General features: G+C 42.3%; 1 protein-coding gene across 1 annotated transcript; it reads left to right on the top strand.

Moving 5' to 3' along the window:
• Nucleotides 1-554: 554 nt before the first annotated feature.
• On the top strand, nucleotides 555-14,038 carry THBS1 (thrombospondin 1). The gene is made up of 21 exons (XM_010574281.1): nucleotides 555-627; nucleotides 1,352-1,929; nucleotides 2,484-2,559; nucleotides 2,808-3,004; nucleotides 3,184-3,309; nucleotides 4,840-4,933; nucleotides 5,267-5,440; nucleotides 5,825-6,001; nucleotides 6,321-6,494; nucleotides 6,681-6,808; nucleotides 6,929-7,081; nucleotides 8,181-8,399; nucleotides 8,974-9,081; nucleotides 9,468-9,627; nucleotides 10,025-10,143; nucleotides 10,412-10,646; nucleotides 11,011-11,238; nucleotides 11,409-11,680; nucleotides 12,110-12,207; nucleotides 12,318-12,457; nucleotides 13,938-14,038. The coding sequence occupies exons 1-21, from the start codon at nucleotides 555-557 to the stop codon at nucleotides 14,036-14,038; spliced, it is 3,630 nt and encodes a 1,209-aa protein (XP_010572583.1).
• The last annotated feature ends 6,854 nt before the right edge of the window (nucleotides 14,039-20,892 follow it).

The raw sequence follows: 20,892 nt of genomic DNA, 5'->3' as shown, positions 1-20,892 counted from the left end.
CCCCCGGCCCCTGTGGAAAGTTGTCTCTGGCCGCGGAGCCACCGGGCTCCCGCCTCCCGCTTCCTGCCCCGCCGCCGCTGATTGGCCCGCCGCGCGCCCAGGAATGCGAGCCACCCTTTAAAGGCGCGCGCGGCGCCCGGCGCCCGCAGAGTCCCGGCAGCGCCGATCCCGCCGCCCGCCGCCTCCTCCTCCTCCTCCTCCTCCTCGCCCGGGACCCGCCGCTCCGCTCGCCCCGACGAGGCGCCGCTGTTCGCCCGCCCTCCCTAGCCGGGACAGTCGAGGGCTGCCCGAGGATACTAGTCGCCGGTCCCCGGAGGTGCGGGAGGCCGGAGCCGCCCGCCCGGATCGCTCTCCCCGGAGGTAAGTGCTGAAGCGGCTCCCGCCGCGCTCGCTGTCCCCTCCGAGGGCGGCGGCAGCGGGGGGCCCCTGCCCCGTCCCCGCAGCCTCCCCGCCTCTGGGGAGCCGCTGGGCCGTGGGTCCTGGGTGCGACGGCAGCGCGGTGACCTCCTTCCTTGTGCCTGCCCGCAGGCTGGTTCAGAGGCAAGACCTCTGCCATGGGGCCGACGGCGGTTCTCTTCCTCCTCCTCCTCCTCACGCTCGGCGGCTCGGAGGCCAGGCGCACTGCAGGTAAGAGCTGGTCGGCGCTGGTACGCGGAGCCGTCAGGGAGGAGGTGGGAGGGGGGAACCGAAAAACCCGCCACTTCTTGGTGTCTCTGCAGGCAGCTGAAACCGTGCTCGGGAGAGCGATGAACGGAAACTTCTTAACCTGAGCATCAGCTAGTCGGGAACAGGAAACTTTCTCTGGTGTGGGAATCTCTGTAACCTGCAGAGACTCCGGGACTTGAGCGTGTGGCTTGTCCACCTCTGCACTGGGCAGACGAGAGGGGGAACGTGATGTAGGAACTGCCTGAAGAAGGAATGGGGCAGTAGCTGCCGTCATGGTGCTATAGAGAAGCTGCTATTGGGCTCGTTATCTGCCAGCCAGACTAAGCAAGCTGACTTTGCTGCATCCTAGCATAGGAATACTGCAGTCTGGGCTTCTGCTGTGTGTTTCTCCTCTGCTAGAGTCTAATGAGGTGCCAGAACAGCTGCTACCTCTGTGTGTCAGTCAGCAGGTACCTGGCATTCCTGGGCCGACTGGCTCCTGTACAAGAACGCACACGCACTGCTGAGCAGCAGCTCCGCGTGGGACTGCCGTACTATCAGAGCTACTGTCTGTGCTCTTGCATGAGGTGCTGTACCTGGCACAATATGTGCCACGAGCCACTGTGTTAAGCAACCCTGGGAGATACGTACCTACTCAGCCTCTTCTTGTCCCTTGCTCATGATGCTTGTTCTGATCTCTCTGCAGAGTCTAGGAGCGATGATAACAGTGTCTTCGATCTCTTTGAACTCATCGGCTTCATTCGGAAGGGAGCTGGGCGCCGGGCACCCGGGGTGCACCTGGTGAAGGGACCAGAATCCTCCAGCCCTGCTTACCGCATTGAAGATGCCAGTCGCATCCCTGCTGTCCCTGACTCCAAGTTTCAAGACTTACTAGATGCCATCCATGCTGAGAAGGGCTTCATCCTCCTGGCCACTCTCCGGCAAGCCAAGAAGAGTAGAGGCACACTGCTGTCCGTGGAACAGAAAGATGGCTCTGGTCATGTCTTCAGTCTAGTATCAAATGGCAAGGCAGGCACCCTGGACCTGAGCCTTTCTGGTGATGGCAAGCAGCAATTAGTGTCAGTAGAGGATGCCTTGCTAGCTACAGGACACTGGAAGAATATCACCCTGTTTGTGCAGGAGGACCGGGCTCAGCTGTATGTGGGGTGTGAGAAAATGGAGAATGCTGAACTGGACATCCCCATCCAGAACATCTTCACTAGGGACCTGGCCAGCAGTGCCAGGCTCCGTATTGCCAAAGGGGGAGTCAATGACAACTTCCAGGTAAGACTTCCACTTATGTTTTTGCCTAGTATTTTCAGTTATTGGTCTTGAAGGTGCATTAGCTACTTAACCAGCCTAAATAGCTACAAAGACTTGGCTAATAGGGAGAAAGGGTTCCACCACTGACTAGTTTGTGTACACCTGATATGGATGACCTCTAAATCTACTAAACTTTAACAATGGAGTTTGAAGGGTGAAGCATTAGATTTGCGGGGATAGGACTTGCTGCAGCAATAAGAAAGCACTGAAGCTTCCAAACAGGTAGTTGTAGCTTCGTCGCTCAGCTTCTTATGTGAGATTCAGAAATTTGTGGGGTTTTTTCCTTCCTGCCTGAAGAGTTGCCAGGTCCTTGTGGTCAACGATGAGAATGTTAGGAAGCAGGGCTTGTTATCATTAAGGAGAATAAAGCAACATACTTCACTTTGCCATCTGTCTGTCATGAAATTACTCGTAATGATCTTGCGTCACCTTCAGTGCCTACAGGCTCTCTCCACAGAAGTTGTACTTTCCCTTGCAGTCGCTGCAAGTAGCTGTAATTCTTCCTCTGCCCACAGGGACTGCTGCAGAATGTGCGGTTTGTGTTTGGAACCACTCTGGAAACTATCCTGAGGAACAAAGGCTGCTCCAGCTGTAAGTTTGCAATCTTCTGAATCCAATGACCTATTAAAAATAAGATTCCTCATTACGTTGGAAAGACAAGTTGAAACAGAACTCAGAAGTACGCTGACATGCAAATCCATGTTGCATAAGAAATAAGATTATATTTCTGCAGGCACCCTAATGAACCTGGTGGCAGCTGTTTAGCAGGTGTTACCCTGGAATGATAAATGCACATGGTAAAAAATGCATTTACCTTACGTGTGTTTTTTGTTTGTTAGCCACTAGTGCGATCATTACTTTGGACAACCCCATCAATGGTTCCAGCCCAGCTATCCGCACTAATTATATTGGTCATAAAACAAAGGACATCCAAGCAGTCTGTGGTTTTTCCTGTGATGAGCTAACAAATATGTTTGTGGAACTGCAAGGGCTCCGGTCCATGGTTACAACACTTCAAGACAGAGTTCGCAAAGTGGTGAGTGTTGGTTAAATTCATGGTACCTTTCATTAACTGGCACTTAGTGAATGAATTATAACCTGCCCTTTGAGAGCTTGGATAAACAGTAGTAACTTTATGACTTTTGTGGAGAAGGCTGTTTTCTGTATTAACTTCTAAATACCTTCTCTCTGCTTCACTTCCCTGCCTCCCCCAAGACTGAAGAAAACGAACTCATTGCCAAAGTGGTCCAGATCACTCCTGGAGTATGCATTCATAATGGAATCTTGCACAAAAATAAAGAGGAGTGGACTATTGACAGCTGCACTGAATGTACCTGCCAGGTAAGATTCCTCACATTCATAAATCCTCTGTACATAAATTCATGAGTTGAAATTAACAGCTATTTCTAAACCGACATTTTTGTTAGAAAGCGAATCCTACACAGAACTGGGCATACTACAGTAGCCAGAGAATTATTCAGTTTATTTCATCCTACTAAATCCCTGGTATAAAGGCAGCTTTCATACAGTGTTACAACAGCAGTATTTTAGAAAACTATATGAAATGTCACTCTGATATAGCTGTTGACACACTTCTAGTTCCTTAATTTGGGGAATGCCTGTATTCTTTATGTAAGTCCATGAGTAAACTAAAAGTCAGCATCAACGGAACAAGTTGATAGTACTGTCAGCTTTGCTCCCTGGAATGCTTTAGATCCACCTTCTGTCCTCACTGAACCTCCTGCTGGCTTAGTAGGGAAAGACATTCTAGTACTCAGTAAAGGCTCTTAAACTTACGGGTTTTTTTCTTTAACAAATGCTTCTAGCTGTGTCCTGTTAGCTGTTACAGATTATATGGAACAGCAATCCCTTCCATACTTCAGTTTAGCGGTTTAAACCCCAGGATCACCTTGCAAGATATTTATGCTTTGTGTTCAGCTTCTGCAGAATGTTGTAAAAGTACACCAAAACATAGTTTCAGAGTTTAAAGAAACTCTTTGCTTGCTCCCTTTAACTGTAAGTATACCTTAGCAAAAGCATCTTGGAGTACCAGTCTACCAAAAAGTGGGTTAACTTGCCTGCCACAGTTTAGAAACAAAAGGCTGAGTATTTGTACATGTGCAATCCAAGGCATCTCACCAAGTTCTGCATCTGCTTCAATAGGCCTCTACATCTTTTGTCTTGTAGTCAGCAAATGATACTGACTTCTGCATTTGCCTCTTTCCTACCAACCCTCTTACTCAATGTTGGCTGTAATTGCTTTACTGTAGCCATTTGCTTGGGGAGATTAAAATAGTAATCATGAGAGCATTCTTCTGACCAAGCTGCTACCTTCAAGAAGCAAAACTACAGGCTGCTCTTTAGCTCCCATTGAGATTGGAGGTGGGTGTCCTTACCCTGCCCACTTGGCTTAAAGATCAAAGACCTCTAAGTATAAGTTATAGATTTCATGGTTCTTGAGCAGAGTCCACTAAACTCATTTTATCTTTACCATATAATCAGCTTAAATCCATATTAACTGAAAAGAAAGTTGGCTTCTCATTCTTATTTCATTCCCTTGAAGTCTGACCTTACACTTGAGTATCACGTGATAGTCTGTTACTCTAGCCAGCATCTGGTAGCTAGTCTTGATCAACCTCTGCAAAACCAAAATACTTCTGCTCTTGGCTGAAAAATAATGGGTGAGAATGGGAACGAGATGAAGTTTGACTAAATACCAGTGTGGCATTAGCTCTAAACACAAGGGTCTCTGCTTTAGATGTGCTATTGAGTCCTTTAAGTGCTGCAGAAAGGATCTCTTTATCACTTAACCAGACTCCAGACATTGTTTATATTCAACTTGCTTATTGCAGTTCTCTCAATTCTTTATAGAACTCTGCCACTATATGCCGGAAAGTGTCCTGTCCTCTCATGCCTTGTTCCAATGCCACTGTGCCTGATGGGGAGTGCTGCCCCCGGTGCTGGCGTAAGTACTTAATACCTTCACACTTCTATAGCAGTTGGCTTCATCTAGCTAGACACATGCTGCTTTTAAGTATACTGCAACTGGATATAACCTTGCACCACTGGAGTAAGGTTAGCATGATGCCTCTTTGAGGTTAATCACTTGAGCAATGCATGTGAGCACTGAAACATTTGAGTTCATGGCCTTTATCTTGTACAAGAAAGGAAGATGCATGTGGCTTTTGAGGACAGTTGTGTCCTTTTTTTGTGGAGAGATGGGTGGAAGAAAAGACTATGGAAAAACACATACCTGGAGTCTTACTCAGAGCTGTAACAGAGCTGTATCCCTCTGCAGCTAGCGACTATGCAGATGATGGATGGTCTCCTTGGTCTGAATGGACTTCATGTTCTGTGACCTGTGGGAATGGGATTCAGCAGAGAGGGCGATCCTGTGACAGTCTCAATAACCGCTGTGAAGGGTCTTCTGTACAGACTCGGACTTGCCACCTTCAGGAGTGTGATAAGAGATGTAAGTACTTAATCTACTCACACTGGTAATAAAAGACAGGCTGCTTTTATTGGCTTAATATTAACAGCAAAGATACCATGTAGCATTGTCACTGGGATGGAGCATTGGCTTCTAGCTTTAAGGACTTAAATTAATTGGGTAAAGGGAGCGGGTAGTTAATGCAGCAAATAAGCATGTTTGGGCACTGCTCCCAGGACAAAATTTGAGGCCAGATTAGTTATGCAATTTCTCTAGTGACAAAACAACTTGATCTGGGACGGTGCTGAGGCTATCCAATATATATGGAGTCTTTGGTACAGTTCTGGTACTGGCTATGTCCTAGGTGTTGTGCAGCTGAAGTCTGTTCTTCAGAAACCATTAACAAGAGACATCTCCCTCTTCTAGTTAAACAGGATGGTGGCTGGAGTCACTGGTCACCATGGTCATCATGTTCTGTCACTTGTGGCACGGGCATCATCACAAGAATTCGTCTCTGCAACTCTCCAGTACCACAGCTGAATGGCAAACCTTGTGAGGGTGAGGCAAGAGAAAACAAATCCTGCCAGAAAGATCCTTGCCCAAGTAAGTGTGTCCAGATAGTAACTACTGTTCAGTAGCTTTAAAAATGAACTTCCTGTGTAGATTACTAGAACTAGATTATATAGCAATCTTCTCTCTTTAAGTTTAGAGGTGGGCTAGGTAAAACCTCACAGGTTAGTTTCAGATGAAACCAAGCTGTTTAGATGAAAGTAAACTGTTTTCTATGGCTCTTCCATGGAGTCCATTAATTCTGTCACTGATGGCTGAAGTGCTGTCACTATAAAAGTAATTGTCCTTAGTCAGGTAGAAACTAGGTGTACCACTGAATTTAAAGCTATGCATGTCTTCTATCTCCCTTTAGTTAATGGCAACTGGGGACCGTGGTCTCCATGGGATGCTTGCACAGTGACATGTGGAGGAGGACTTCAAAAACGTAGTCGTCTCTGCAATAATCCTGAGCCTCAGTATGGTGGGAAGACTTGCGTAGGTGAAGCTAGAGGGACTCAGGTCTGCAACAAACAGGACTGTCCAATTGGTGAGTATCTGTTTTCCCATAAACATCTGAAGGTTGTGGACAATACTGAAAATACTGATTAAAAAATTTGACATAAGTCTGTAGAACACAAGTGCTAGAGTTTTAAACCAGCTTATCAGCCAAATACAGTATTGCAGAAGCATGGTAAGTGTCCCTCATCTTAACACTTTCTCATTTGTTTCTCAGATGGGTGTCTGTCTAATCCCTGCTTTGCGGGGACTACATGTACCAGCTCCCCTGATGGTTCCTGGAAGTGTGGTGCCTGTCCTGCTGGCTACCATGGTGATGGTGTCCACTGCCAAGACATTGATGAGGTAAGAAGACTAGAGTTTGCTCCTCAAAAAGGGAGTGAAAGAAAATGGGAAGGAAGAATAAAATCCTGGTGTTTTATAATGCTAATTATTGTTCTTCTCTATCTCAAACTTGTCTTTCAGTGCAAAGAGGTTCCTGATGCTTGCTTTGTCTTCAATGGAGTGCACAGGTGTGAGAATACTGAACCTGGGTACAACTGTCTGCCTTGTCCACCACGTTTCACTGGGACACAGCCATTTGGTCGCAGTGTTGAGGATGCCATGGCTAACAAACAGGTATTGTCAACTTGAGAACTGTTCTGGGTTATGAAATCTCACATGTTGTTTTGTAAACAACAGAAAGCAGCTATGCGTTTCAGGGAAGAAGGACTTGGTACATTTAATAAAATGCCATCCTCTGTGAACAGAGAGAAGGATTAAGCAGTTTCTACTGAAGTTCAAAATGACTTTCAAAAATTGGTGTCCTCAGCCATGGAGGGTTCTGATGTTATACATAATTTTAGAGTAATTTAATGAGTATTCACTCATGCCAATGGCATCCTGGCCAGTATCAGAAATAGTGTGGCCAGCAGGAGCAGGGAGGTGATTGTTCCCCTGTACTCAGCACTGGTGAGGCCGCACCTCGAGTACTGTGTTCAGTTTTGGGCCCCTCACTACAGGAAAGATATTGAGGTGCTGGAGCGTGTTCAGAGAAGGGCAACCAAGTTGGTGAGGGGCCTGGAGCACAAGTCTTATGAGGAGCAGCTGAAGGAGCTGGGGCTCTTTAGTATGGTGAAAAGGAGGCTGAGGGGAGACATTATCAGTCTACAACTACCTGAAGGGGGGTTGTAGTGAGGTGGGTGTTGGTCTCTTCTGTCAGGTGGCTGGAGATAGGACAAGAAGAAATGGCCTCAAGTTGAGGCAAGGGAGCTTTAGGTTGGATATTAGGAAAAGCTTCTTTACTGGGAGGGTTGTCAGACATTGGAACAGGCTGCCCAGGAAAGTGGTTGAGTTGCCATCCCTGGAGGTATTCAAAAAGCATGTAGACGAGGTACTCCAGAACATGGTTTAGTGGGCATGGATGATGGTTGGACTCTGTGATCTTGAAGGTCTTTTCCAACCTAAACGATTCTATGATTCTATGAATACGCACCTTGGAGATATTTTAGTGCTTGGTTCTATTTGAAAATAAATAAGGTTTGAACAAAAAAAAGATTAGTGCTAAAACTGCTACTGGAGTTGGAGTGGAAGAAAGTAATGTATAAAGCTTTTTTTTTCTGATTGAAGGATAGCTGATCATAACAAGCATGCATTCTCCATGTTTTATTTGAATCTCTGGGGAAAAATGAGGGATAAAAAGATGTTTCCAGTGGATTTAATTTGTGTTGTCTTCTAGGTCTGCAAGCCACGTAATCCATGCACAGATGGAACACATGACTGCAACAAGAATGCCAAATGCAATTACCTTGGCCACTTCAGTGACCCCATGTATCGCTGTGAATGTAAACCAGGCTATGCTGGCAATGGCATAATCTGTGGAGAAGATACTGACTTGGATGGATGGCCAAATGAGAACCTTGTTTGTGTTGCCAATGCCACTTACCACTGTAAAAAGGTAAGTTTATCCTGTTTTTCCATCTACTGTTATAATAGCCTGCCTGTCTGAGAAATACACAAAATATGTTAGGTGTGAGGTATAAAGTAAGACTCTAGTTAGAGCTATTAAACTATCCTCTCTGCAAATAAAACCGGTAAAATACCCCTCTATGTAAGGATACCATTGTCAAGGTATTGCTAGGAGGCTCTTGTTGGTTTAGATATTCCTGCAATATGGGGGAAAAAATGAAGCCTGACACAATTATAAAAGTTTGTTATGAATCTTCTAGGAAGACTCTAGTTTAGGCTATACCTATATCAGCTTTGCTCTGACAGGTATCTGTCTCCAAGGGAAGAAAAAGAGGGCAAGATTCTCAAAAGCAGCTAAATCCTTGTTTTAAAAGTTATTTGAACTATGGCTTTCTAAGACTTATCCTCACAGTAGCAACTAGCTAAAATAAAGAGAATTACAGTTAAGATAACACCTACCTGACTGAGGTATTATGATTTTGCCTAATGATTAGATTTTATGTGCTAAAATCACTATTGTAGTCATGCCAGGAGTAAACGCATCTGTACTTTCTCCTTTCTAGGATAACTGCCCTAATCTGCCAAACTCAGGGCAGGAAGACTATGATAAGGATGGGATTGGTGATGCCTGTGACAATGATGATGATGATGATAGTATTCCTGATGACCGGGTAAGACAACACAAAAGAACAGCCTTTGAGAATGTAGCTTTCCCATTCCCCTTCCTAAGGCTGGGGTCTAGCTTCTGACCTTAATCTTGAGAGGACCATAGGACATTGCTGGCACTGACAGCTACCCTAGAAACCTTTAGAGATGCATAACTATGGAAACAAACTTTCTGCAGCTGGCTGAGCTTTGGAAGTGAATCTTCATTTTTTATTCAGCCATTCCTACACTCATGCAAGTGACAGGGTGTTTTGAGATAGAAGCATTGCAGTTTTAACTGTTTCCCTGCCTTTCGTTTCTCCTTTTGTATAGCAGTACAAATATAAGCAGAATCTGGTTAAAGCTTTAATTTGACTCTTTTTAAAGCTTGACTTCTTTCTTGCTCTTGCAGGACAACTGTCCATTCATCTACAACCCACAGCAGTATGACTATGACAGGGATGATGTTGGTGACCGCTGTGATAACTGCCCTTACAATCACAACCCTGATCAAACCGACACTGACAACAATGGAGAAGGAGATGCATGTGCAGTGGATATTGACGGAGATGGTAAGTGGCCTCTAATCACTCCTTTTGATCAATCTGTGATTAGAAAATCATCTAAGGTACCAAATGTACCACTGATTTCCTACCAAAATTTATCCCTGAACACACAAAAGTTCTTCTGGTGGTTTCAGGACATAAAGACTACTGAAGTAAGTCATGGCTAATGGAAATTTGCTTTGAGATATACATATTTTGGCACAGTTAGATTCTAACTCTACTCTTGCAGGCAGTAGGAACAGAAGTGTGTGGCAGAGCTAGTGATGAGTCAAGTTTCAAAGCTTTCAAATGCTGCTCAAAATGCTTTGAAAAATATATCAAGAAGTGTGCAGTGGCTTTATATAGTTCTCTGCAGCATTTAGATGTCTGACTTAACATGAATGCACTCTCCTTAATTTTGCAGGGGTCCTTAATGAAATGGACAACTGCCAATATGTCTACAATGTAGACCAGAGGGATACAGACTTGGATGGTGTTGGAGATCAGTGCGATAACTGTCCACTGGAACACAATCCTGACCAGGTAGGGGATTTGCACTATTTATACAGAAGACTGCTATTCTAAACAAATAGTGTTGTGTACTGTAGAAATTATTTGAACAAGTTACAGCTTAAATTTGACTTGTCACAAATCATTCTTATTAATCTGTCAAATGGTGCCTTTATCAAATAACATGCCCTCACAGTTCAAACAGCTGCTAGGTATTTTCTGAAAAGTAACTCTAGTGACAATCTGTGAGGCTACTGCATGTACTTGTCCCCTAAACATTTCTTTTTTTTCCCTTTCTTAGGAAGACACCGATTCTGACCGCATAGGTGATCAGTGTGACAACAACCAGGACATAGATGAAGATGGCCATCAAAATAATCTTGATAACTGCCCCTATGTGCCCAATGCCAATCAAGCTGACCATGACAAGGATGGAAAAGGTGATGCCTGTGACCATGATGATGACAATGATGGTATCCCTGATGACAAAGATAACTGCAGATTGGTTGCCAACCCTGACCAAGCTGATTCTGATGGTAAGATGGCCAATACCACAGTAACACTTTAAGAGTATCTTCCAATAGATTGACGCTATATTTTTTCACACTATTTAAGGTTGGACAAAACTTCCAAGTAACAAAAAGACAGAATGTTTGTACTGCTGTTATAGTGCTCCTCAGGAGTAAGCAGCAGTGTAAAAATGACCATGTATCCAAATTAGGAATAAGTTGCTATCAAACTGGAGGGAAAGGGCATTTAAACAGTAGCTGTTGTGGCTTCTATAGTGTGTTAGCCACCTGGGCAGTTAGAGATCTGCAATTAAGATTTCAACTCCAAGTTGCAAGACTTGGAAGCAAACAGCAATGGTCACATAATGGTGAAATGACTTGTCACCTGCAGGTGATGGACGTGGAGATGCTTGCAAAGATGACTTTGACCAAGACAGCGTGCCAGACATTGACGATATCTGCCCTGAAAATGTGGACATTAGTGAGACTGATTTCCGAAGATTTCAGATGATTCCCCTGGATCCCAAAGGAACATCCCAAAATGATCCAAACTGGGTTGTTCGTCACCAGGGTAAAGAACTGGTTCAGACGGTCAACTGTGACCCTGGCCTTGCAGTTGGTAAGGGGAAAATTTTAACTCTTAGCAGGCATTACACTGTTGTTGTTCATTTGTTTGTTTGTTTGTTTTTGGGGGGGTGGGGGGGGGAAGAACTTGAGAAACTATTAAGGAGTTGTTTAAGAACTGCAGAAGAGCAGCGCCTAAAACTTTCTTCTTTAATGCCCCCATAGGTTTTGATGAATTCAATGCTGTGGACTTCAGTGGCACCTTCTTCATCAATACAGAAAGGGATGATGATTATGCAGGCTTTGTATTTGGCTACCAATCTAGCAGTCGTTTCTATGTTGTCATGTGGAAGCAGATCACCCAGTCTTACTGGGACTCCACACCAACCAAAGCTCAAGGCTACTCAGGTCTCTCCATCAAAGTTGTGAATTCCACCACTGGTCCAGGAGAACACCTTCGTAATGCTCTGTGGCACACAGGAAACACTCCTGGCCAGGTAAGAGTGGTGCTTTAATAACCTACTCTTCTGCACTGTAAGGCAGGCTGTTCTTCCAACAAGCTAGACGCAGGGGGTCTGTATGTGCTGATCAGAATGGCATAGCATTCTTGACAAAGACCAATCAATAATCTTGTAATTATCCCCAATCATGCAAAACATTGTAAAAAAATTAACAGGACTGTATGCTGCAGATGGGCTTTCCAGCAGCAGTGAATCAACTGTTTCTGGAATTGTGGAGTAGTTTCCTATTAACATATTTAAAAGTAAATTTAAATGCAGTTGATTTCAAAGGAATCCATTACAGAGCCTAATGACTGACTTTAAGCCTTTACTAGTCATAATGATGATCATCAAGGCACCCTCATGTCAAAATAATGGCTATGTTATCTCAGGCCTTTGGTTAATAAAAAAAATACTCTTTTGTAGGTGAGAACTCTGTGGCATGACCCTCGTCACATAGGCTGGAAAGATTTCACTGCATACAGATGGCGCCTCAGCCATAGACCAAAGACTGGTTACATCAGGTAAGCATCATCCTCTTCTCTTAAGTAATTATCACAAGGAAGGCAGATGACTGTAAAGATGAACCTAACAGCAGCTTGTCATAGATGGCTGACCTATTGCCTCTTTGTAGGGTTGTAATGTATGAAGGGAAGAAAATCATGGCAGACTCAGGACCGATCTATGACAAAACCTATGCTGGTGGTCGGCTAGGATTATTTGTCTTCTCTCAAGAAATGGTGTTCTTCTCGGATCTTAAATATGAATGCAGAGGTAAGGAAGACATTGTATTTAAGAGATCCTATATAAATGAATTGGTTCAAGAAAACTGCTCCCAAGAAAAACAGAAGGGGTCAAGAAATAAGAGCTACAAGGGAAAGATCACCCATGGATCTTTCATGACTTGATCTAAAGTGAGTTCTGCAGGCAGAAACAGGGCATCTTCTGGATGAACTCCTTACAGTTAAAAGTTTAAATGTAAAAAATCGAAGTATATTTCTATCCTGTTATTTCAAAGTATCAGAAATCCATGTTAAGTTCCAGATATGAAATATGTCTTGAATCTCCTTTTAAAATGCTGACTAGAATGAATCAATACAGCTGACAAAGTCCAAGGTGAAAATGCAAAATATTGATTTTAGCAAGCAAGAGTAGTGCCTGACATGTAAAAACCTGATTTGCTTAAAAGCAAGCAAAGTAGGTTGTCCATATATTGCACTCTTGCAGTTCAGTGGAGATAAGTGAATATGACTAGTTCCAGGTGCCCTAGTCATCTTAAATTGTGACTTCATTATGTAATGGTTACATAGACTAGATTCTGAAGTCTAACTCAAGAAAGCACATAAGCACTTTCAGTTTTCTCTAACAATATGTTCTTTACAAATGTCTCTAAGGATTAATGTCTTAGATGTAATCAAGCATAATACACAAATATTTAAATATCTTATTTTTTTTCACAGATCCATAATCACAAGGTTATTGGATCCAGAGACTATTTAAAAATGCTGGTATTGCACCTTCTGAAACGTTTAGCCTTACGAATCCTGGGACCATTATATTATTCCTTCCTTTCTTCTTTCTGCATAAATGTGGACTCAAAACACATGATCTGCCTCAAGAGAATGCTTTTGAGAGAATGAAAGCGAGAATATACTTGGTATCTGACCTCTGCTGAAGTGGAAGGAAACAAATGTGTCTTGCAAATGAGAATTGTCTTCACTGAACAAGCACACTTCTTTCAGTAGGAAAGACATTTGTTTGCTGTTTATCACAGTGCAGTGTCACTGCCTCTAACTGGAGGTCCCATGGAGTAGCATTTTGTAAAAAGAACATCTTTGGATGTGCTGTGGACTACTTAAACTGAAGACCTTTCATTGTGTGGGGAAAAAGGGTTTTTGGGTGGGAGGGTGAACTCCAAGTCTTCTTTTCTTTATAGGGGAGAGGAATTTTTTTTAATGAGGGCTGTGCTACCTTGGTTTACATCCACTTAGCTTGGAGAAATGATCATCATTTTATGTCATATCTTTCAGAGGAACACACAGCCTTTTTACTCTATTTGTGGTGAGCTAGATCAGCTGCTCTATTACACAGGACAAAACAGATATTCTAAAGCTGATTTCCGTGGTGGGAGGGGGAAAGCAGATAACTGGCACACTGGATCACACCAGCTTTGGGAGAACTGGGTTTTACAATTAGATTCTGTTTTTTCCTGATTAGATGCAGATCTTTCTTACCTTTAAATGTTTTCTTTCAGATATGGTGCCAGAAAGCACCACCATCTCAGCTAGCACTGTGCTGTCCTTCAGGAAACCAGCACGTGCTTTACCTTTTATGGTTAAAAAGGCACAAAAATAATAGTAATGAAAACATTCCTTTTCTACATGCCAGAGATGCTTTAAACCCCTCACTTCTTTGGAGGGAAGGGGCCTGTAGATATAAATACTGAAATTGCAAAATATTTATTTTTACCTATCCTTGATGTTATAATGACTGAGAGATTATTGATTAAAACAACAAGAAATGCGTCAAGACTATCCACCTAATCATTGTTACAAGTCTTCACGACTGTAAGATTGTAAATACAGATTATTTATTAACTCTGTTCTATATTGAAACTAGAGGGGTTTTAGTTGAGGGGAAAAAAAAATCTTGTCTGGAACAGATAGTGGTGATGTATTTGTTACAAAGAGCAGTTTTCCCATAATGGCTTTGAGGCACAGGGAAAAGTGGCAGGGTGAGGAATGGGATGTTTGTTTTTCTCAGTCTGAGCTCAATGTTGGCTTTTCCTTTCTTTGTGCAAGGCAGTTGGTAGCCTGGCAGGCAACTGTTGTGCTAAAACTCAAGTCCCTTTAGCTGGTAGCAGTTCCTGTGCTAGAGATGAGGGAATGCCATTTACCATCTTAGTGGTTATTTAGTGCTGGGAAATGTCTGCAGTGCTTTAGCACTGGTCAGTGGGCCTGACACAAAACTAGAGTACTTGCCCTGAGGAGATGGCAGAGAGGCACAATGACTGCAATCAGTAACCATTCCAACTGGCTATTAGTGCCGCTGCACACTAATTACTGTAATTAGTGATGTGCAGCTACAACAGAAGGAATTCTCCACGGACTAGACAGAATTTCAGGATGCTCCTTGCAAAAGAGGGAGAGGGCTTGGTGTACATTAAAAGACTGTTTTCCCCAACAGAAGGAGCAGTATCCTTATACCTATCATCTTTCCTTGTCTTTTCAAAAAAGAAGAAATGAACACAGTGAAAGTTTTACGTACAAATATTACCTCATTGTTGTGTGACTGAGAAAAAAACCTTTGGATTAAGCAGAGTTCAAATGTCTAACAAACTTTAAAGCTACTGTAGTACTAAAAAGTTAATGCTGTACATAGTCAAAATTTCTCTGCAGAAAATGTATTCCCAGTAAGGAAATGGCATTGGAAAAAAAAATGTCAAATACAATTTCTAATGTTGTGTTATATTTTTTCCTGTCATCTTGTATACCATTGCTTGTATTTTTATAAATTATTTTTCTCATTGCCATTGTAATAGTTAATCACATAATTGTGTAGATACGCTATTTAAATAATTTATCATGAAATGCTACCTGTAGAGTTAGTATTTCTATTTTTATAAAATGTTTGCACACTGAACTGAAGATTTTTTTGCTTCCCTCCTCCCAATGTTTTTGCTAGCATAATTTTCTAAGAACATGCTTTTTTGTAAACATTTTTAACCATTTTCCATTTTAAAGTTGTCTAAGTTGTACAATAAAGCTTGTTACATACAAAGAACAATAAACCAACAAAGACATTTATATTTACACCTTTGTGCTCTAGTTTTTATTCATGTTTTGTAATACTTCTGTGGATGACAGATATGTTACGTCAAATTAGGCTTCAAAGCAAGACAGCTCTACACTCTTTACATTAAAACTATGCTGAGGGGATGCACCTGAGCTTTCACCCCAGGTGTAACAGCTCGTCCACCCGAAGGCACTTCAGCAGTTAGGTAGCATGGACAGCTGGCAAATCTGATTCTGAAGGCTTCACTGAAGACTTCTGTAAGTGTAGACACAGCCATGCTGCCCTTGATGCAGCCAGAAGGCAAAACACTCTTTGAGGGATTTCAATCATCCCCAGCCAGGCCTACCCCCTATTTCTTTCTTTCATGTGAAAAGAAGAGCATGATGGCTATCTGCAGGGGCAGATGAATATCTGTTAATATCTCTTCTAGACTGAGACTGCTAGTGTGATCAAAAAGCTGATGTGTGTTGTAGTTTAACCCCAGCTGGCAACTAAGCCCCACACAGCTGCTCACTTACTCCCCCTCGAGATAGGGGAGAGAATGAGAAAAGTGAGAAAACTGTTGGGTTAAGATAAAGACAGTTTAATAGGTAAAGAAAGAGCCATGTATGCAAGCAAAGCAAAACATGGAATTCTTTCACCACTTCCCATGGGCAGGCAGGTGTTCAGCCATCTCCAGGAAAGCAGGGCTCCATCACACATAATGGTTACTTGGGAAGACAAACGGCATCCTTCTGAATGTCCCCCCCTTCCTTCTTCTTCCCCCAGCTTTATATGCTGTGAATGATGTCAGATGGTCTGGAATACCCCTTGGGTCAGTTGGGGTCAGCTGTCCCAGCTGTGTCCCCTCCCAACTTCTTGTGCACCTCCAGCCTACTCACTGGTGGGGTGGGGTGAGGAGCAGAAAAGGCCTTGGCTCTGGGTAAGCACTGCTCAGCAGTAACGAAAACATCCCTGTGTTATCAACACTGGTTCCAGCACAAATCCAAAACATAGCCCCATACCAGCTACTATGAAGAAAATTAACTCTACCTCAGCCAAAACCAGCACAACATGGCACTGTATCAACTGCTGGAACATGCTGCTAAAAATAAGAGCAGTTAAGACTAGTTGCTCGGTCTTTACTTACAGCAGCACTTTGTTTCATGAGCCCTTTAGCAAAGCCAGGTGCTATATTAGGAGTGCTAGATATCCACGAGAAGTATATTTACGGGGTCCTGCAGGTATACAGAATTAATCTTTACATCCCCTTTCCCTGAGGATGAAGAGTCCTGTTCTATGAAGTTCTTTTTCCTATTTTTCTGTCACTAAACTTTTGAGGACAGTCCTCTATATTTTATTTTATCGCACTGAGAACAAGGAGAAAAAAGACAAAGAACTCCTGACCTGTTGCTTCCAAAATATGAGTGGCTGCTGAATTTCTTGTCTGCTTCAATTCTCTGGAGAGAGACGTGGTAGCCTCTTGTGGGAGTGCACTGTCAGTGTAACCTGTCTGATCTTATCCAGGCCTGCTGTACCAAACATCCTGTGGTTCTGGTCTTGAACTCTCTTCTTGCCTCCCAGGAGCACCAAGAACAGCGAGAACTACAAAAAACAAAGAAAGTTCCCACCTGGAGAAATCTCTTTATTGTACCTGCAGGAAGAATGAGATACTCCGGATTTAGAAAGCCAATCAGTTATATGAACAGATATATCTATATATGGATATATGTAGGTCTTATCAGAAGTTTAAAAAAGAACTGCTGCTGATGTGGGGGAAGACAGCCTTAGCAGCCCATTCCAATGACCTTGTCTGAGCCCAAGCCAAACTTTCACACTAATTTATTGCATGCATTTGTGTAGCTTCTATCAGTGTATTATCTGAATCGGGGATGATACATGCCTTAGAATAATAATGGCAAGCCATATGCCTTGTGTTAAACCATAGGTTAAGTCCACCCACTTGTTGCTTGGGGAGCGTGAATACGGTAGGACAGAAGAAAAGGCTATACCTGAGATAAGTTAGGCCTATGCTTGCCCGAAGAAACAACTGTCAAAGAAAAACTAAACAGGAAGAGCATGGAAAATGGCCACACTTCACAGGGCAAAAACTCCATAGGTGAAGCCTGTGGGAAATATGCTGTTCCCAGCTCCCTGGAGACTCATCAGTTGGCATACCAACCACGTAAGCATACCAACTAATGCATGCCACTTCTAGTGTTATTGGATACTCGGCCAACCTTTTTGCATAAATAATCTTTGAGTTTCATGCTATTGCAGAGAGTCCAATGCTTTCTTACCATAGCACAGTCTTCTCACAGCCCATGCAAATACAGTACCTTAAATTTTTAACTGGTCATCTGCATCAAACCTATGTTCAAGAGGTGTAGTAGTTTAACCTGAAGATATGGATAACCTATGGAGATAAAGACTGAGATAACCCTAGCAAGATCTGCATCTTAATGACAACAGTGCACTTTTTACTGATACTGCCATGATTTTGTAGTGAAGTCCATAGTATGACAATTGGCTGATTTTCAACATAAATTCATTTTGGAAAGGGTTGCTAAGGTTATAGAAGAGAGCATCTTAATATACTCACAATGAGAGTTCTAGCTCTTATTTCTCATCTTTTCCAAGAGAGAAAGAACAGGTGCACAAAGGTGTATGAATATTTAAGTGGAGTTATGACAAGAGGAAGAGAACTCATTGGAGAAAAATGTTAGGCAAGCAAAAGCCTTGAAGATAAAATCTTCCATAGGAAATCCATAAAATTAGGCAAGTATCACAGAAAAACTTGGCTTTTCAAATTTACACAAATCCCAGGAAACCCAGCCATCATTTGTCCTTACTTTTTCAACTCCTTTCAAATTCAAGAACTGCTAGCCTAGGCAACACATACAAGAAGAGCTAAACTCAGTGCTGCTTAGACACTGTGTCAGTCTCCCTTGATGACTCCACTCTCAAAACGCGTATGGAGAGACCATTTCAGTGTTATTGTAAAATTAGGGTAGAATGCCTCTGGCAATACCCTTCCCACCAAAACTATGCATACCAAATACACAAAGCAAACAATAGGAAAATAATGCCATAGAACAGTATTTCCACAAGAAGAGAGCAAATTTTTAAGTGGAAAAAAAGAAGTTCTAAATACAGAAAACCTGCCTATAAATCAAAATTGTTCATGCGCTTTAGCATTCTAGAAATTCATACACACTCGTGAGTATTCCAGTTTGCTGGTTTTTTTTAAAGCATAATAGATAAGGTACTGCAGATTCAATTGCAAGCAGTGAACTATTTCACATAGACTTAAACGACGGGGAGCCTTTTATTCTAACTACTGCACCTGGATTCCAGCCAATCTCTCAATGAAACGTGTAATTGGATAACTGTAGGTTATAGCATTAGTAGTATTCAAGCGCCTCTATTCTATTTAAAAAGGAAACAGTTTTCCTGACCTTTAAATCTCACTACAAATAAAAGAGCAATTATTTCTCAATAAATACATCTGTTGAAAATTAAAAAAGAAAAAATCAGTTATTATTTTTCCTAGATTTCAAAACCCTTCCTAATTTAACAACTTCCCAAGCATCTGCCAAGCCACCTTGTCTTCTGTGTCTATCCTTCAAACAGTGAGATTCCCACATGCAAGGCTCTTTTTTTCTAACTGGGGGAGGAAGCACTCTTGGAAGTGTAAATAAACAGTGTAGCAGATTTTGCACCTAAAAAGCAAGAGAAAGAGAGAACTCATTTAAAGCTGTGGTTACAAAGCCCTTCTAAGAAGCATCACAAAGAGAAGAGATGCTTTCTCATATTATTTGCTGAAATTTTATCTAGAAAATGGGGGGGGTAATAAAATATATAAAATCTAATCATTATTGAAATTACAGAAATTGAGCTGCAAACAACAGCCTCTCACCTATCCCTCCCTGATTTGGAAGTAAAATTGCACCCTTCCTAGCACAGGAATTACTGGCATACTTTTTTGCACTTCTAGACTAGTCCTTGCTGCTCTGATGACATGTTTAAGCAGCCCTTTCCTCTCTGATCTATGCAGCAGATCATTTTTGCACAGCCTGTTTTCACTCTGTGCACAGCATGTCCACTGACTCTGCAGGAGTTCTGCTCGGGAAGTGAGAGGGAAAGCATGCGCTACAGATCCGCAAAGTAGATACCAGCCATCATCTGGCTTGGAAAAAAGCATTTGGCTGAGAATTTTTCTGGGGCGTTTTCCTCTTCTCTCTCTCTCTCTTTTTTTTTTTTTTTTTTTGATGAACCTGGAAGTTTTTTCACCCCTTGATAGAATTACTTCAATTTAAACTTGAATTCTGGACACATAAGAATAACTTCACTCCTTTTATCATTGTTGTCTATAGTCAACAAACTTTTTCTTTTTTTTTTTTAATCAGGGTATTTATTCTGTCACTTCTGTTTGAAATGGAAAAGACCCTCAACTGCTCTAAATCTGCATAATAACTGTAAAGCTGGACTGAACTTCTTGTATCATTACAGTACACTGAAATCAATGCTATAGTTCTTCAAATCATCCTACTCAAATATAAGTATTTATGGTATATATTAAATTAATACATTTAATTTCTTATATCATTAAAATGATTGAATCACCCTTATTTTCCTCTTTTAGACAAAAATACTATGGAGTTTGTAATTTAAAAGGGCAAAGCATGCAGCATCAAAACAGCCACTAGAGTAAATCAGTATCGACAGCTGTGAGTGCTGGCCACCACAAACACCAGCACTGTATGTATATTACTAAGGAGTCTCAGTGACAATGGCAGAATGGTTTGGTCATATATTGCTCAGCAAATAGATGCAAGCACATAAAAATCTTCTCTTCATAGGTATGTTGCTTTCACCAATATTAAATTTTTGGAACAAAATTATCTATCTTGCACTGTAAAATCATAGTGGGAAATAAGGTCAGGAGCACAAACCAGCACAAACCTACATGCAGACATGTTTTATACTGAGGAATAAGAAATTACATCTCAAAGCCCAAAAGTCAGAAGGATAACTTTAAAAATCAATGTCCTGTGCTCTCCTGTGTTGTGGCACGAAGGGAGCTAGGAAAGACTGTAAAGAGGCTAGTTGTCAGAATCTTTTACCAAATATAACTTACGCTGAATGAAGGTGTGTATTCTGGAAAACCTGTTCCCAAATCCTGAGTTAGGTTGCAAATGAAAATTCATTTTAATATCTTAATCATCACTGCTGCATCACTCCCCAAGGAGAAGCCGCCGCATTCCAGTGCAGCTGGAATTCCAGTGGCAAGCCCGACGGAGGGGTTATTGCAGGTCACAACAGAGAGACACTAGAAAAACAAAGAAAAACCCATGAATCCTCCCAGGCTCAACTTTCCTTTTACCCTGATATTGGTGATGTTTCAGCAAATGACCTTGTCACTACATTTTATG

The sequence above is a fragment of the Haliaeetus leucocephalus genome, unplaced genomic scaffold (assembly GCF_000737465.1).
Source record: "Haliaeetus leucocephalus isolate CR32 unplaced genomic scaffold, Haliaeetus_leucocephalus-4.0 Scaffold417, whole genome shotgun sequence".
NCBI classification, from domain to species: Eukaryota; Metazoa; Chordata; class Aves; order Accipitriformes; family Accipitridae; genus Haliaeetus; species Haliaeetus leucocephalus.
This window is presented reverse-complemented; position numbering and strand designations above follow the sequence as displayed.

Excerpts from the sequence above, each read along its gene's own strand:
- THBS1 (XM_010574281.1), top strand. The coding sequence starts at position 555 with ATGGGGCCGACGGCGGTTCTCTTCCTCCTCCTCCTCCTCACGCTCGGC. Across the intron at positions 2,560-2,807 it reads GAACAAAGGCTGCTCCAGCT|CCACTAGTGCGATCATTACT; the intron begins GTAAGTTTGCAA and ends TTTGTTTGTTAG. Across the intron at positions 8,400-8,973 it reads CCACTTACCACTGTAAAAAG|GATAACTGCCCTAATCTGCC; the intron begins GTAAGTTTATCC and ends TCTCCTTTCTAG.